The 18,548-nt window shown below is 33.8% G+C and overlaps 2 protein-coding genes across 2 annotated transcripts in view; both read left to right on the plus strand.

Moving 5' to 3' along the window:
• Positions 1–11,217, plus strand: part of LOTGIDRAFT_111479 (hypothetical protein) — a gene marked incomplete at both ends in the record, with an annotated part of 53,727 nt that extends 42,510 nt beyond the window's left edge. Inside the window, 2 exons of the mRNA XM_009048947.1 lie at positions 10,137–10,254; positions 11,041–11,217. Coding sequence (XP_009047195.1) covers positions 10,137–10,254; positions 11,041–11,217 — 295 coding nt within the window. The remainder of the gene's footprint in view (positions 1–10,136; positions 10,255–11,040) is intronic.
• A 1,408-nt stretch (positions 11,218–12,625) lies between these two features.
• On the plus strand, positions 12,626–15,403 carry LOTGIDRAFT_157173 (hypothetical protein; the record flags this gene model as incomplete). Its single annotated transcript, XM_009048948.1, has 2 exons — positions 12,626–12,956; positions 15,258–15,403. The coding sequence occupies 2 exons, from the start codon at positions 12,626–12,628 to the stop codon at positions 15,401–15,403; spliced, it is 477 nt and encodes a 158-aa protein (XP_009047196.1).
• Between the last annotated feature and the right edge of the window lie 3,145 nt (positions 15,404–18,548).

The raw sequence follows: 18,548 nt of genomic DNA on the forward strand, positions 1-18,548 counted from the left end.
CAGTTAACTTTGGAAGGGTCAAAACTGTAGAATTGCACCGCTTTTCTGATGCCAGTAAAACTGGACATGATCAATGTTCCTATCTACGTCTTGTCAATCAACACAATCAAGTACACTGTTGTTTAGTACTAGCCAAGTCAAGGGTAACACCTTTAAAACCTATCTCAATACCAAGACTGGAACTTTCAGCTGCTGTAGTCTCGATCAAAGTCTCTCAACTACTAAGCAAGGAACTTGAATACGAAAACATGGAACAAGTATACTGGACTGATAGTAAGGTGGTACTAGGATACATCAGTAATGATATTAGACGATTTCATATATTTGTAGCAAACAGAATTCAACAAATTAGAGACAGTTCTACACCAGATCAATGGCATTATATTGAAACTTCACAAAATCCAGCTGATGATGCATCTAGAGGCCTAAACGCTGATGAAATAGTCAAGAATAAACGTTGGTGGAATGGTCCTTCATTTTTATGGAAAATTGAATTACCTCAAACAGAAGCTCAACCAGAATTGATCTTAAATCCAGAAGATCCTGAAGTGAAGAAAATTTCATCTTTAGTCACAAATGTCACTGAATTTCCATCTATTTTAAAGAGAGTGGAACGCTTTTCATCGTGGTTCAAGATAAGGAGATCTATAGCAATTTGTATCAATTATATTTCAGATTAAGCAAGGTATCAGAGTCAAGAAATATTCAAGTATCAGTAGCAGATATTAAAGAAGCAGACAATTTTATAATCAAACAAGTACAGAAAGAAAATTTCTCAGAAGAACTTAAATTACTTTCAAATCAAGTTACTGAACATGATAAAGATCTAGGAAGGCAATCAATAGTGAAGAAAACCAGCACCTTGTACAAATTGGATCCATTTATAGATGAAATTGGTATATTAAGAGTAGGGGGTAGAATTAGAAATGGTGATTTCCCTACTGAAGTTTGCAATTTGCTATTTTACCAAGGAAACATCATATAACTCCTGCAATTATTGAATACTTTCACAATAAAGTTCATCACCAAGGAAGAGGAATAACCCAGAATGAAATAAGAGCCTCTGGGTTTTGAATAATCAATGGTTCGTCGGAAATTGGATATCACATTTCAAAATGTATACAATGTAAGAAAACTAGATTCCCAGTCCAAGAAGAAAAAATGGCAAATCTACCAGAAGACAGAATTACTCCTGCACCACCCTTCACATTCTGTGCAGTTGACTGTTTTGGCCCCTTCTACATTAAAGAGGGACGCAAGGAAATGAAGAGATATGGAGTTATCTACACATGTATGTCCTCAAGAGCAGTTCATCTGGAGACCCTTAACACCATGACAGCAGATTCATTTATCAACAGCTACCGAAGATTTGTATGTCGTCGTGGTCCAGTTCAACAAATCAGATCTGACAGAGGTTCAAACTTTATTGGTGCCAATAATGAACTTGCTACATCATTTAACGAACAAGTTCGAAAAAACTTACAAGAAGATAACTGTGATTGGATACCCTTCAAAATGAATTTCCCAGAATCCAGTCACATGGGAGGTTCATGGGAACGCCAGATCAGGTCAGTGAGAAATGTTTTAAATCATTTACTTACATACAGTGGTTCACAGCTAGATAATGAAACATTAAGAACTTTTATGTTGGAAGCAGAGGCGATTGTCAATTGCCGTCCTTTAACAACTGACAGCATAAATGAACCAAATAGTTTATCTCCATTAACACCTAATCATCTTCTTACTTCAAAGACAAGAGTAGTAATGCCTCCCCCAGATATATTTCAGAGATCTGATATGTATGCTAAGAAAAGATGGCGAAGAGTTCAACATCTTTCAAATGAATTCTGGATGAGATGGAGCAAGGAATTCTTACAAACCTTGCAAGTCAGACAGAAATGGTGTAGACCAAGAAGAAATTTAGAACAGAATGATATAGTTATTGTGAAGAATGAAGATTTACCTAGAAACAAATGGAATTTAGCTAGAGTTGAAGAAAGTTTTAAGAGTGATGATGGATTGGTTAGAAAAGTAAAGTTAGTTATTGGTGATAGACACTTAGACAAAAATGGTAAACGCAGTAATTTGTTGAAGACTTTGGAAAAACCTATCCATAAACTAGTACTTTTGCTTCCAAAAGAAGATTACTGTTAGACCGGGAATCCCCATCGAGGAGCCTTTTTTTTTGAAAATATTTGTGATATTATGTGCTAACATTTTCAGTGTGTTGAAAGTGAGTTTTATGGCCTTTTTTATATAATAGCACATAATATGTGATAGTGACATCCACGATAAATCTTAAAATTCTTTGGAACAGAAGAAGTTAAAATCCAAGTACATCAAGTATCAAGGCATTATATTATTATTCTGTTGTATTATTATTGAATTATTGTCATTTAAATCCTTCACATGATTTAGAGGAGCCATGTAACTGCTGTCAAACAACCAGTTATGTTCCCTTGTTGCATAAACTTAAGGTCATTTAGGAGGCACTGATTTTGGTAATAAAGTAAGACTAACAAAGTCTGCGCATTAGGCTTAATTTGGCACAACAAAACGAGTATGGATGAGCATGGTCTAAATTTCAAGAAAAAGAATTGTTTTTGTTAAAAGCTCCATTAATCGGGGAAAAGGTAATATATTTGGTCCTTTTATTTGTATAATATGTTATGTTCGCACCTCCAGTTATTCTATTGCATATCTTATACATGTTATATTGTCATATTATTAATTAATAACATTTTGCAAGAAATTTGGAATAATCCGAACCTGTCCAACCCTAGATTGGCATTCATGTGCCCACCTGTCCTCGCCAATTTTTCCGCATTTATAGATTTATAGAATGTAGAGTTAATTCAGTGTCTCTTTACTAAGCTAAAGACTTATAAGTGTTTTTTATTCAATATTTTTCAGTTTTTACGAGTTTGATTGAGTATTATGTAAAGATTGAAGCCTGTTAATAAATCCAATAATTTGATAACTGGCTGATTAACTAAGAGACTCCGTCAACTTCGTTATTTACGAACCCCGAACAGCCCAGCTGTTACATTCCTATCACTTGGATTAATTCCAATGGAAAAATAGGCATCACAAAGATCTATTGATGTTAAAAAACTGTTTTTAGTAATAGATTTCAGATCAACCGACTTAAAATGGTCATAAGATACAAAATCATTTAACTTTTTAAGATTGATAACAGGTCTCAAGGTACCATTCTTTTTGGGCACTAAAAACAAGTTCGAAATAAATTGGTCTGGCGCGGGATCACAAGATTCAATTGCATCTTTTTTAAGGAGTTTTCTTACTTCCTGATCAATGACATCAATCTCAGTCATAGAAAGGCATGGTGAATTCGGCAAAGACCACTGAATAGGTAAATAGTCAAACTCAATTTTGTAACCATTACTTATTGTATCAATAATCCAACTATCAGTTGTAAGATTCTGCCAATTTTTTGAAAACTTTGAAAGCTGACCAGCTATAAATGTTTTCTTACTTGTTTTCTTAGGAGTACTTACATGATCTATTGACTCTTTGTGTAACAACCTCGGGTTGCCTCGGGTACTGTATGGTCTGCCCTTGTTTTGGTAATTTTGGTAACTTGGATAGTATGCTGCTTTTCGATCTGGAGATTAAAATCTCCTCTGGCCTCCAGCTAAAAAAGGCCTCTTAATCCAAGCTCTACTATATGAAGCATTTGAATAATTATTGTAGCTCATCGGAGAGTAAAGTTTGGCAGATTGATCTAGTTCCTTGATTCTGGTTGCAATGTCTGGACCAAACAGAGTTCCAGAGATAGGTTGAGAAGCAGAGCAAAGAAGATGGTATCTCTTATTTAAGAAAGGCTTCATCAAGTGTCGACAACTGTTCTGATCAATGGTTCGATCCTTAGATGCCAAGATTGACAGAAGACCTACCCACCACCACTCGTGGTATCATCTAATTTACGACCTGTGGTCTTATTTATTGAATTCGGGTTAACGAAAACATCAGAAAAATCATCAGTTTTATTAATTGAGGCCGAAGTGATTGTACACGTTGGATTTGGTCCTGTACAAGAACTATTTAAAGACTTCTTACTTGGAGCTGGAATTTTCTGCACGTTTTTACTGTTTTTTACATTGGAAGACTTTACTTACGGTTTCGAAGCGTTTGTTATTAGATCAACAAATTTAGACGTATCGCCCTGGTTAGTATTATTAATCAAAATATTTTCAGCAGTACTCAAATCTTGAGATGTGAAACCAGTAAAATCTTGATCGGAAAAATCACTCATATTGTAATTCATTAAAAGTTGAACCGACGGAACAAACAAAATAAAATATATGATGCTGAAAATAGCAACACAAATGGCAAATTGCATCAGAAAATAATCAACAAAGTGAATAAAAAAATAACTTGTAAGAGTATTGGAGCTCTATCCTGGTTTAGATCATCACAGAAAAAGACGCTGACAAGAGGTTGCTGGGCCTGACATCAACTATGATCACGTGAGATAGGTCAGGGTTCATGTTTTTGTGGGACCTTGCTTTAAGCATAGTCCCAGTTTGTTATCGAAATGTCTCTTCTTCTTTTTTTTTTTTTTTTTTTCGAAATTTACACACCTTCCTGTGCTTTGACTGCAATAGTTGCAGCAACCATTCAACAATCCTAGACCTTCTGTAGTGGCAACGTGTTGCATAATTGGAACATTTTTGCAAAACCGGAAATGCCACAGTTAAACATGTGCAAAAAGTTGAAAATCGGCTCTAAATGGCGCATTTTTACGAAATTCGAAAATTTGTCGCAAACTTTTTTCAATTGAATTTTGCAATTTTTTTGCAACTTTTTTGTTTTTGCATCGATTGATTTGAAATTTAAAATGCAAAGAGACATCAATAAATTCAATGATATGGTACAGTCAGAGTTTTGACGTCACTTTTGGTTTTGAAGGTGGAATCAATTGAAAGTACAATCTACTTCCGGTCGAATAACTTCCGGTGTAAATGAAATAGGTCAACGGAATTTATGCAGGTCGTAAGTAAATGCTAATACAAAAAAACGAAGAATATAAAATCTAGACCGGAAGTGATACTTTGGCCGCCATCTTGATTTTCTAATTTTTCTTAAAATTGAAATAAGTCCTTAGGGATAAACTAAATCTGCATAAATTTGGTGTCGATGTAATCTGCTGTCGAAAGTCTACAAAACATTGGGAGCCGATTTGTAAATTTCGCTTTTGCAATTTTGCAATTTCCGATTGAATTTTTTCAAAGTTTGAAAGCTTTTTTCTTGTGACCTTGACCTTTGATGACCTTGACCTTCATAGGTTCAAAGGTCATTGAGATAGAAATTTAGCTTTTGATTGCTTTAGGTGATCACTGTTGGTTAATGACTGATAGCAAACTCAATGATAGACAGTATTCTTTTCTATTAGGTTTATTACAGATTCATTTTAGATTCATTTTTATATACGCCCACATAGAGAGATGTGTATATAGTAATAGTATATTGTCGGCACCCCGTCTGTCCGTCATTTGCTTGTAAACTCTCTAAAAACTAGATTTTTTGATGGAATCAAATGAAATTCGGTATGTGTATACATATTCATAAAACGAAGATCAAGTTTGAATTTGAGCTATTTTCAACTGTTAGAAGCAGAGTTATTGCCCTTGCCCCATAATCTTGAATATGCTATTACTCTCTTAGTTTTCAACCAATTTTGATGAAACTTAAAATGAATGTTTCGTTTTTACAATCTGCATGCCGTGAAGGGCGTATATGGCTATACGCCCACATAGAGAGATGTGTATATAGTATATAGTAATAGTATATTGTCGGCACCCCGTTTGTCCATCATTTGCTTGTAAACGCTTTAAAAACTAGATTTTTTGATGGAATCAATAAAATTCGGTATGTGTATACATATTCATAAAACGAAGATCAAGTTTGAATTTGAGCTATTTTTGACTGTTAGAAGCAGAGTTATTGCCCTTGCCCCATAATCTTGAATATGCTATTACTCTTAGTTTTTAACCGATTTTGATGAAACTTAAAATGGATGTTATTGGACCTAAATCGAAAGGGTTGAGAAAGTTTAGTTTACTTCTGATTAAATTCAAGGATTTTTCAAGGATTAGGCCTCTTACGTCAGTTTTGAGGAGTTATCGCCCTTTAACCTCTATACAGTAAGTGCTTTTATCAACATCAATTGCTCGTAACAGTCTCTAAAAACTAGATTTTTTGATGGAATCAAATGAAATTCGGTATGTGTATACATAATCATAAAACGAAGATCAAGTTCGAATTTGAGTTATTTTCGACCATTAGCAGCAGAGTTATTGCCCTTGCCCCAAAATCTTGAATATGCTATTACTCTCTTAGAAATGAATGTTTCATTTTAACAATCCGCATGCCGTGAAGGGCGTATATGGCTGTGGTCCACTATCTTTAATAATCCTTTAGCGACATTTAGGGGTAGAGATAAAATTAAATAATGGAACACAATTTTATGGTATACTACTCCTTAGTTTTATTACACACGACGTTTCAACAATCTACAGTCATCTTCCACACTTCACCTGAAGATGACAATGTAGATTGTTGAAACGTCGTGTAATAAAACTAAGGAGTATTATGCCATAAAATTGTGTTCTGTTATTTAATATATTCATTTTTGCAATAATAATAATATAGAAAATACTCAGGTTAGTGAAATGTAAAACTGAGTCACCAAATCAGAAAATTTTGACAGGGACGTTTTACAGCCTAACATTAAAATTTTACACATGAACCTAATAAACATCCCAGCAAACATCGCAACATCGGGCGAACATCGGCTCAATCCCGGCACGTTGGCTCTGTTAAATGACCTCGACCCGAGGCTATATATAGACTAATCGATATCGGTTCAGATTCTGTCGGCCCTACGTCGGGTCTATTTCATATATCGACGATCTATCTAACGATGTCAAGCCAAAGTTTTGCCGACATCAGGTCATTGGCGGTTTACGATGGACATCCGATGTGCGCACGTCTATTATAACTAACGTGAAACTGACGTCGGGAAGATATAGGCATGTGATAGAGGATAGATGATCGATTTGGAGATATAGGGCCTATGTCGGGCCTATTTTAGAAATCGACATGCTGATTGAATAATATTCATGGGGACAAAGGGTAAATGAAGGCTGCATTGAATCAGGTGAGATTAATTCTATTTTTATGTCGTTGAGTCCTTTGAGTTTTGGCTGGTTCGCCTCAGTGAAATCCTGCCTCATCAAGGCTAGATCTACATGAATAATTATTAGATCTATATCTACTAATTGTAAAGAGGTTTTCTAAATTTATTTGTGTATCAGGGACACTGATAGAATCAATTTGCACCCATTTGATTGAAGCCTAGGCCTATTGATAGGTATCGTATTATAAATGCAATAGAACTATTAATATAGCCTAATTGATCATCTCTCATATTTCAGCTAATGATGATAACCTTGTGTATGTCAACACATGCTAGCTATCTGTGTTTCATAATATTTTGTTGATATCGTATCTACAATGGGCAAGTTTTTTGTTTCCTTAACTGCGTAATTACTACTATACATTTTACATTTTATTTCAATATATTTGATGTGATGATAGTCTAAAAATTTCAGTGCAAAACTTGGTTTACATGGATCAAAGCCTATCACCGCTGTCTACAGCTTTTTCCAATGAATGAAATGATATACAGGTATTGAATTATTTTCTCTGTGAAGGTAACTCAATTTCAAACTTTTGATTAATTTTCTGAAATTTGTTCTACTATTTTAAGAGTTTTATAAGTAAACTAAAGTTTATGAAAATTATTGTCAAAATTGTGGGTAGTTTGTGCTAGCCTTCTGTTTAACTATAGATTTACAAGAAACATTAAGCAATTTACAATAGATTTTTTGAAGTTTTTATAAAAACTAAAAGTTGTTAGACAATACAAGTCAAAGATTGTCAAAGATCAACAGAAAATATCCCACACACAATTCATTGTAATTCCAGGATCTTTTATCCAATGTCTTGATATAATTTTTGTAAGAATTTCATTTGGTTATAACTTTGTAAATAGTTCGATTTTCAAATATGTAAGCTTATATTGATTTAAGCATATATGTACTTTAAATATACATGAAGCTCTATCACTTGATAGGAAATTTATCTTGTACTTTATATGTTCACTCTTGAAAACATATGATTCCACTCTGCCACTCATTTTATCATTTCGACATCCATACTTTGAGTATTTGTTCATCAGTGGATTGACCTGGTGCCATACAACTATACAAAAGAATCCCTCTATATCCCAATATATCCATTATACTAAGTAATAATTCTAAATATCAACTAAATAATTTTGAAATATGCTTAGAAGTGTGTTTCAATAAATATTTAGTGAAATGAATATATCGTCTTTTATAGATATTCTATTCTTTAGACATGGCACCTGGTAAGTCCAACTGATAAATATATACACTAGTATAAAGACTTTGAATTTTATGTCCAGTCCATGTCCATGTCCATTCTAAGAGGTAGTATCCTTTTAAGTATAATTAATGAACTAAAATTGCAGCTCAATAATTTGAATTTTAAGGAAGATGATCAAGAGAAAATCAAGCAAGGAATATTTTGAGCATAAGTCAATTGGGCATAGTACTTTATGCACTCTTTGTATAGTCACTTGTATCAATTCATTAAGGTCATGAAGGCACAATACTATTTAGGCGCATTAATATTTTGTCATTTATTATAGGCACACATTTTTCCTACATACTTATAGGTACAATCTATCACTAAGACAGATATGTATTATATTCATTTAAGTGGTTCCATATTTCGACTGTTGATTATTTTGGTTTTGACTTTTATGAATGTCAGTTTCGATTTTTAAATGGTTTTGCTTTCACCAAGATTTTTGGGCCGGTTTTGACTATAAACAGAATATGTACAAGGTACAATGTGCTATGCAGTTTGCAGAGCTGAATTAGCTGATTGATAGTTGATATCGAATAGATCTCGAAGATAGATTAAAAACTGATGTCGGTGAGCTGTCGGTAAAACATCGGCTTCATGTCAGTAGATGTCGGTCCGATTTAGACGTCTTTGTCGGTCCAATGTAGGTCCGATCTGATATGTTTGCTGGGGATATAGCCGAAATTACAATATTATAGATAAAGACAGTTTACATTTACCAAGTTGTCTACTACCAGCATTCCATAAACAAGTCATAAACAAAAAAGAGGGAATCAACAGAGCCACCATATGCCTCAAAGAAAACGCATGTTCAAAACAGTGTCCTACTTCATCAATTTACATGCAGCAATAATGCGTAACAAAAACAATAGAAACGTAACCATTTTTTATATGGTCTAATATAATGCTTTAGCAATAAAATAATTAGAAACTTAAACTGTTTCTATGATTTTTTCCAAAGTTGATGAAGTTACTACTTTGTTGTTCTTACTGCCTTTCTTTAAGTATTAACTAGAAAAATCAAACAGCCATCAAAGTTTGTCCTTGTCACACTGTGTTTCAATTGAGTAATGACAAAACAAACTTATTTTTTACACACAATAGTGTCCTATTAGGAGCTCCATAAACAAACATGGCCCCCACTCTCCTGGACTTTTTCAATGACGTAACTATTTACCTGTAACCTATCAAAAGGAAGAAAATTTGATAAAATGTTGCTGTTCATTTAGTGCGTGAATTCATTATCATAATATTTCCTAAATTTTGGTTACACAAAAATAACAAAATAAAACAGTGATGTCATCATGCTTCCGCCATCTTGGATTGGGATTTTTTTTTTTGTATAAACAAAAAAATGAAAATATCAACATTGTTCTTTAAATTGATACCAAACACATAAAATCAACACTAAATCACAACAGTCACAAGTACATGTATATTCAAAAAAGCAGAACCTATCTATTTTCAGATCTGAATGTGAAAAAAATATCCATCACTACAAGACCACTCATTCCAATTTCTCAATGACATATTTGTTTCATTCAATTGTGAGAATCAAACCCTCTCTTCCCTGAAATGTAATATAGTTTAATGATAAAAAGCTAAAATTTTACCTATATAATGATAATTGTGTATTTGTAGACATTCTATTTCAGATGGCTTGGCTTTCGACTTGAATTTTTAGGAAGTCTAATTGTGTTGGCTGCTGCTTTGTTTGCAGTCCTTTCAGCTGATGATGGCATAGTCGGTTTATCTGTATCTTATGCTCTCCAAGTAAGTACTTTGCGTATTACATAAATGTGTCAAAAAAAAACTAAAAGTTTAAAAATGGTTGTATTAACTAGCAGGAAGAGACTAATGTTAAGTAAACCTGATTGTTTTGGAACACCAACTCTTCTTAGATGTATGAGTGTTGTATCTCACATAGACCTTGGCATACGGATCTAACCTCCAGACTACTGTCTGAGTTTACTACCGACTGACTACCAACTGACAATGACCTTAATGATGTTGTGCATTGCATGTGAAAAGCAAAACATCTGTTCCCATTGGACAATGTTTCATAACAGCATGTTTGATTGGTATTCGGCACAGCTTTGTATAACAAGAACAACCAAATATTCTGAAGGAAATCCTACTGCCGGTAGTATGTACACCAGAGTTATAGTGGTTGCTAAAAATAGACAATTCAGGAATTCACCTACAACATCATGACATATTTACATAAAATCTCCACAATTTGTTTTACATAAGAATGATTTTGTCTTTACTTAATTAGCAAAATATTGCAATGATTTATGGCTTTGGAAAACTTATTTGACTGTTTACTGATGGATATATGAAGTCAAAAATTTTTGTTCAATGTTTAATACCATTCTTTGCTGACATACCACAATGCAGCATCTATTAATAGAAATATCTTTTTATATCTTAATAATTAGGGTAAAAATGTGTGAAATTAGATGATGATAATCATTACTTATTGAATAAATAAAAGTTAGTTCAAAACTGAATCTGTACTAGAACTGTAAAGAACTAACATATAATCATTGTATTCAGGTTACTGGCTCGCTCAATTGGATGGTAAGAATGACAAGTGATTTGGAAACAAATATTGTTTCAGTAGAAAGAATGAAAGAATATTCGGAAACTGCTTCTGAAGTGAGTATATTTTTTAAACGATTCACAAAGTTTAAGAAAGAAATAGAACACACCAACCTTTTCACAGGGTTTTAACTTGTCCTAATATAGTTGATCGAACAACTGACTCTGTCTTTCTGACATTGCATCTGTAATAAAACACTTCGTAGTGATAATGTTTATTGTGTTCCGTGGCCATAAAGGAATTCAGGTATGACTGAACGAAAGATGGTATTCAGGTATGATTGAACGAAAGAAATGAAAGCCTACACGTGGTCAATAAATTAATCAAATATTCTCACAATGAGGATTATTTGAACACCAATCAACAATGTCACATTACTGAGTCTATCATATTAAGCATGGTTTGAATATTAGAACATTATAGTAATGATGTCAATGAACGTTACTAAAAATAGATATACTCTGCTACTGAGTATTATTGGATACATCTTGTGCAGTCTAAACAAAATGTCTTGAACCATCTTTTGTCCTATTAACATCTCTATCTGCCAATAAAGTTATTACAGCTCTTTATTTCATAAAAGATTCCCAAATACACAATAGAAGTGTAAGATATGTTTCATGGTGTCAGAAAGGGGGATGAAAACAAACTAAACTTTAGCAGACACAGGTATTCAAGCACTTAATTCCGGTCCATCAATCAACTGGGAGAAAGGCGCCCTACCTACACAGTTGATACCAACTTCGGAAGCAGAAATGTAAGGCTGTTTTTACTGGTCCTTTGAAAGATATTGAAGAGGCAGTACAATGTAAATATTTGCTGCTATGGTCAGGTGGCAGAGGCTTTGATTAATTTATTCCTGGAATTTGAGTGTAGATGATCAAAAGGTCCTTGATAAATACTGGGAGAAATTTGACCAATTCGTCCTAGGTCAGTCTAATATTATGGTAGCCCGACAGAAGTTGAGGACACTTTCTCAAGGGGAAACTAATTTAGAAGATTTTCTAACAGAAATCAGGCTTACTGTTCCAGATTGTGGTTTTGCTGCAGAATTTGCTAATGAACACTCTAATGAGATACTCTAGTATTTGGTTTGTCTGACCACAGAGTTCAATTTAAATGTATTTCAAAAGGAAATAAACTGACTCTTGATGATGCCATACAGTAGGCACGAACCGCAGAATGTACCAATACTCAACTCAAACAGATGAAACTCGGCTCATCGGATAGCCAGAATATAGTGCATGCTGTTCATTCACAGTACAGAAAACCAGCCAAGCAACAGACTCGCCCTTTGAATTCAAACCACAATTATTATTAACAAAGAAAACCTCAATTCAGCCAGAGTTCATCTAAGAAAAACTATGATCAAAATCAAGGTTCTTATAGAAAATTTCAACCAAAATCTGGTTCAGACTCTTCATGCAAGTACTGTGGAGATAATGTACATCCTAGAAGACAATGTCCAGCTAACAACTGAAAGATGCAAAAAGTGTAACAAATTTGGACACTTTGCAAGAGTATGTCTCTCTCAGCAAAATGATGTTCACAATATTGAGCAGGATATTTTCACTATGGAAAACATTGTTTGTCAATGATGTAGAGAAGAAATCTACAAATCCACAGAACATCGAAACTGAATTTTTAGATGTTAATGGTTCATCAAAGGTTTTAGTTCGTCTACCACCTACAACTAAACCTCATCATAAACATTATATAGGTGTTGATTTACAGCTTGATACTGGTTCTGAAGCTAATATATTACCTGAGAATATCTTTCAACAATTATTTCCTCATCAACATAAACTAAACGCACCTTGTTCTACATTAACAAGTTATGGTGGAACCAAAATCAACAATATGGGTACATGTATTTTATACATCAGACATAAAAATGTTCAGTATCCTGTCGTGTTTAATGTTACAACACATGTAGGGAGATGAAATTAATTAAATTTAACTACTCTATCAATGTGTCTTCATCAGAAGCCAAACCTTTCACTAAACAGTCTTTACTTCAAGACTATAAGTTCCTGATGCTTGCTCTGGATACTGGATGGTTGAATTAGAGGAAGAAAGTTCATATTTAACTACATTCGCTACACCATTCGGAAGATTTAAGTTCAACAGATTACCATTTGGCTTGGTTTTAAGTCAAGATATTTTCCAGAGAAAAATGGATGAAGTTTTTGGTGACCTATAAGGAATTTCAGGAATTGCAGATGTCATATTTGTATTTGGAGCAACTGAATTGGAGCATGATATAAATTTTAGAAATCAATTTCAGAGAGCCAGAGACAGAAATCTCAGATTTAATCCAGATAAACTACAGATAAAAGTTACAGAGACTTAATTCTTTGGTCATATTTGCACACCAGAAGGATTAAAACCTGATCCTGGCAAGGTTGAGAGCTCCTAATTCTAAAGACGATTTGCATTCCTTTCTTGGTATGGTTAATTTCCTTAATTGTTTCAGTCCAGTTTTGGCTACGATCTCTGATCCCTTAAGAGATCTTCTTAAGAAAACATCAGTATTCAAATGGAAACTAGAACACAAAAAGTAATCTAAAGATATCAAGAAGGAAATAGCCAGCTTATCTACTCTTACCTATTATGATCCTAAGAACAAAAATGTGATTCAGTGTGATGCCAGTGCTAAAGGCTTAGGTGCAACCCAATGCAAGACTCTAAACCTATCTGTTACAAATCACGTTCCCTGACCGAAACAGAACAACGGTACAGTAATATAGAAAGAGAACTGCTAGCAGTCGTATGGAGTTTAGAAAAGTTTCATCACTATATTTATGGCAGATCAGTTACTTTACAAACTGACCACAAACTACTAGAATCTATCTTTAAAAAGCAAATTAGCAAGTCCAGCCCTAGACTTCAGAGACTTTTGCTACGTACTACCAAGTATGATGTAAAGGTTGAATACATACCTGGTAAAACTATTGTAATAGCAGATGCATTGTCCAGAGTTGATCAGACTTTTTGCTGAAAGAGGGAAGAGGACTTATCTGATATACAACTCAACACTATAACAAGTCAACGCTTCTAGTACAATTGTAGATAAAATCAACAATACTCACTAATCAAGATCCAATATTACAACAGCTTAAACAAGTCATCATTGATGGTTGGCCTAACAAAAGATCTAAGTGTGTTAAAGATATCTTACCTTATTGGAGTTACAGAGAAGACCTCAGCACTGAAGACAGTCTTTTATTCAAGTTTCATAGACTAATTATACCTACTTCATTATGTCAAAATGCTTTAAAGCTACTACATGTAGGATATCTGGGTATCGAGAAATGTATTCTGGCCAGGTATCACAGCTAATGTTAAGAACATTGTCTCAACTTGTGAATCATGTCAAACTCATCAAAGGAAACAATCTAGTGAACCATTGTTACCTCATGACATTCCAGAATATATTTGGCAAAAGGTTGCCACTGATATTTTTGATTTGAAACCAATTCATTATGTGATATTTGTAGACTATTTCTCAAAGTTCCTGTGATTAGAAGATTAGGAACTACTATGACAGCTGAAAATGTTGTAGCACATACTAAATCTGTTATTTCAGAGCAAGGAATTCCAGTAATATTCTCGGATAATGGACCTCAATTTGATTGTACTCTGTATAAACAGTTATGTGCTAAGTATGATATTAATCATGAAAATAGTAGCCCAAGATATCCACAGAGTAATGGGCAAGTGGAAAGAACAATACAAACTGTTAAAAAACTGTTACTGAAAGATATGGAGAATAAAGAAGATCCAAACTTAACACTGTTGAATTATCGCATTACACCTTTGTCAAATTAATTGCCATCACCAGCTGAATTGCTTATGGGAAGACAATTTCAAACATTATTACCTATAGTACGTGAATCTTTAAAGGTGTTGACTAATAAATCAGATAGACAATTTTAAGAACAGTTTATCAAAGAAACAAGATTTGTCAAAACATTATTTTGATCAAAGAGCTCCTAAGAAACCCCACACAGAACTTATAGGAGGACAATCAGTTAGATTATGGAGTGAAGATTCAAATATTTGAGAACCAGCTACTATTGTCAGTCCAAGATCATATTTAGCCAGAAATGTAAAAGGCAAAGTCTGTCGAAGGAACAGAAAATTTCTGATACTGACTTCAATGTTTCAGATATAATGGATGAATTCCGAGAAGATGACAATCTCGATCCACCAAATATTCAACCCAATCAACAAAACCCAGCTCATGATATTCCAAATCAGTATGTAAATGTACCATATAGAACTAGATCTGGTAGAACTAGATGTGCCAGATAGACATAATCTATGATATATGTTTAAATAATACTATGTATTGTGTTTGTTTAATTTCAGCAGTAATCAGTGACAATTGATACACAGTACAATCAGTAACATTCAAATGTTGAAGCTAACTTTAATATCAAAGAGATATTTCTAATTGTTTATTTTATGTAAAGTGGCTCTGTATATTTCATTATCTAAAATGTTTTCAACATTTTATTTCAAAGAGGGGAGACATTATTGAGTCTATCATATTAAGCATAGTTTGAATATTAGAACCTTACAGTATTGATGTCATTGAACGTTACTAAAAATAGATATACTCTGCTACTGAGTATTATGGGATACATCTCGTGCAGTCTAAACAAAATGTCTTGAACCATCTTTGGTCCTATTAACATCTCTACCTGCCAATAAAGTTATAACAGTTCTTTATTTCATAAAAGATTCCCAAATACACAATAGAAGTGTAAGAAGTGTTTCGAACCACAAGCCCAGAAGCCAGTTCCAATTATTTATGAATACAAAATTTCTTACCTTTCATCTTACAGCCCAAGACCGGAGAGTAAATCTTTACCTCCACCAGAATGGGGCTTATTATTCAGGATGAAACCTTTACAGGAGACAGGTATTGCGTCTGACACTTTGCTGATCATGTTAGCGTGTATTTATTTTATACCTGTATGTGCAGTAAATGCATTGGCCTGTCCGCAATTGCAACATTACAGCATCTACATGATTAGATACCAATGAGGATGATAGCAGTAACACGGCACATTAAGGATACAATCAAATACGTCTGGCTTAAAACATTTACTTATAAGTGTGGTGCTGTATTTTCACTGGTCATGGGTGAACAATATTAAAAGCCATCCAACAAAGATACATCTTCATTGTGTCTTGACCTGGCTCTTTGTAAGCATATGTGTGACTGTGTGTAACTATGTGAACTATTCTAGTCCATCACAGATAGGAACACAGCTAAGAAGTTACATGAACTTATTTTGTCAATGTACTGTTCCTGATTTCACTTCCATGAGTCATTCCTTCAGATGTTTTCTGTTGCCTCATCAGTAACTGTTGAATGGTCTCAGCAGGGAAGTTTCCATCCAACAAGATGGATTCATTTATTTTTCACAATGTGCTCAATAGTTTTTTTTGAATTACCAAAAGTTTCTAAATATCTTTAAGGTCATAAACAGGTAAATGATAATATGATTAGAAATCAGACAATTGGGAACAGTACTAATCACACATCTGCTTGGAAGATGACAATACAGAAACGCTTATAAACACTCTAGAAGGTGCAATTCATGACAGAGTTTGATTACACTTGGTGTGAGTGTTTATGACCCAAGGATGAACCCTATTTAAAATCCGAAAGATCGAAAAATAATTAGTATGAGTTGTTGCCCTTGCCCTTGCCCTATATCAATTTTAGCTTGTAAACACTCTAGAAGACACTCTAGAAGGTGCAATTCATGACAGAGTTTGACGAAACTTGATGTGAGTGTTAGTTATCACCCATGGATAAACCCTATTGAAAATTAGAAAAATTGAAAAATATTTAGTATGAGTTATTGCCCTTGTTCTTGAAAACACGTTCAAATTTTAGCTTGTAAACACTTTAATAGGGACAATTCTCGACGGATATTGGCGAAACTTGGTGTGAGTGTTCGTAATCACACAAGGATGAACCCTAATGAAAATCAGAAGAATCTAAAAAATTGAGTATGAGTTATTGCCCTTGTTCTTGAAAAAGCGTTCAATTTTTAGCTTGTAAACACTCTAGAAGGCGCTGACAATTGAATATTTTTCACGAGTTAAAGATTGAACACGTTTTCAAGAACAAGTGCAATAACTCATACTCAATATTATTCAGTATCGCCCTAAAGAGTTCAAAAGAAGTGTATGACTGAAGGTTGAATATTTCATACTGGTGATTGTTACTGTACTGCTAAATATTTTTATTCAAAATCAAAGCTGCCAGATTTCTATCATATCTCCTTAAATAAACGTGAAATGGTTGTCAGTTTGGATTCTGTCATAATATTATGACATATTGAAAAATCGATTTGAGTTGACTTAATTTGGAATTGAAAGTATATAATATTATGGACATAAAAACAAGAATGAGCGAAAATAGAAAAATTGTTTTGAAGGGCCAGAAAACAAAACTTCATAGTAGGATTTTCATAGTTGGACGGATGCTATCTCTTTGTAAGAATTCTGAAAGAAGAAATATTAATGTAAGTAGATTCAGTGCTAGTTTTATTGCTGCCAAGGAACTTAGAAATGACTGGATACAGAAAAATGTATACACTATAGGAGAAAATGCAATAGCTAAGAAAATAAAGCAGACTATGAAACTTTTAATAAAAGAATTATGTTAAACAGAAAATTACAAAACAAACCAAAAAGGAACAGAAAAGACCAGATTGTTAAACGCAAGAATGACTAATAATGCGTATGATATATGTGCCGTGATGGAGTTTATGAGAAACAAAGGGAAAAACAATATGTAGTGAAGATGACAAATGATGATGTAGAATTTTAATTGGACAATTGTTTTGGTAACTATGCTTTTAGATGTAGTGACACTGTACCTAGAAATTACAGAAAGAGAAGAACTGACTTGAAAAGCTTGCCATATCCTCTCAGATAACGATAAATGCATTAAAGGATAGGGATGCTGAAAACGATCTAGATAATATTGTGATACTCCTGACAATGACTCCATCTATCATTCACTATGCGTCAACATCAAGGGAGAAATAAGTACAAGGTCAAAAAATGCACACAGGGAGAAATTACATCTATTTTCTGTGTCATGACATAATCATCGTGTCTTGATGGTGTCTTGATTGATCTGCAAGGAATTTCTATAGGAACTGGAGACTCAAAAAAGCTGCTGATTCAGACAGTAGAACTGGCTCTGGGATCTGGTTCAAGAACAGGTTCAGTTACAGGTTCTGCAACTGATTCAGCCACTGTGGTCAGTTCCACAACAGGTGTCAAAGAAATATGTCTGTTGTAAAATGAATTGCAGGTAAAGGTAAACTCTCAAAATTCTGTAAAATAATATCATTAGATCATTAAAAGATAAGTGAATGTCAATCCTCAGAGTCAGTGAGTTTTAACCAAAATATTGTAGCCTATT

This window comes from Lottia gigantea (genome assembly GCF_000327385.1).
Source record: "Lottia gigantea unplaced genomic scaffold LOTGIsca_13, whole genome shotgun sequence".
NCBI classification, from domain to species: Eukaryota; Metazoa; Mollusca; class Gastropoda; family Lottiidae; genus Lottia; species Lottia gigantea.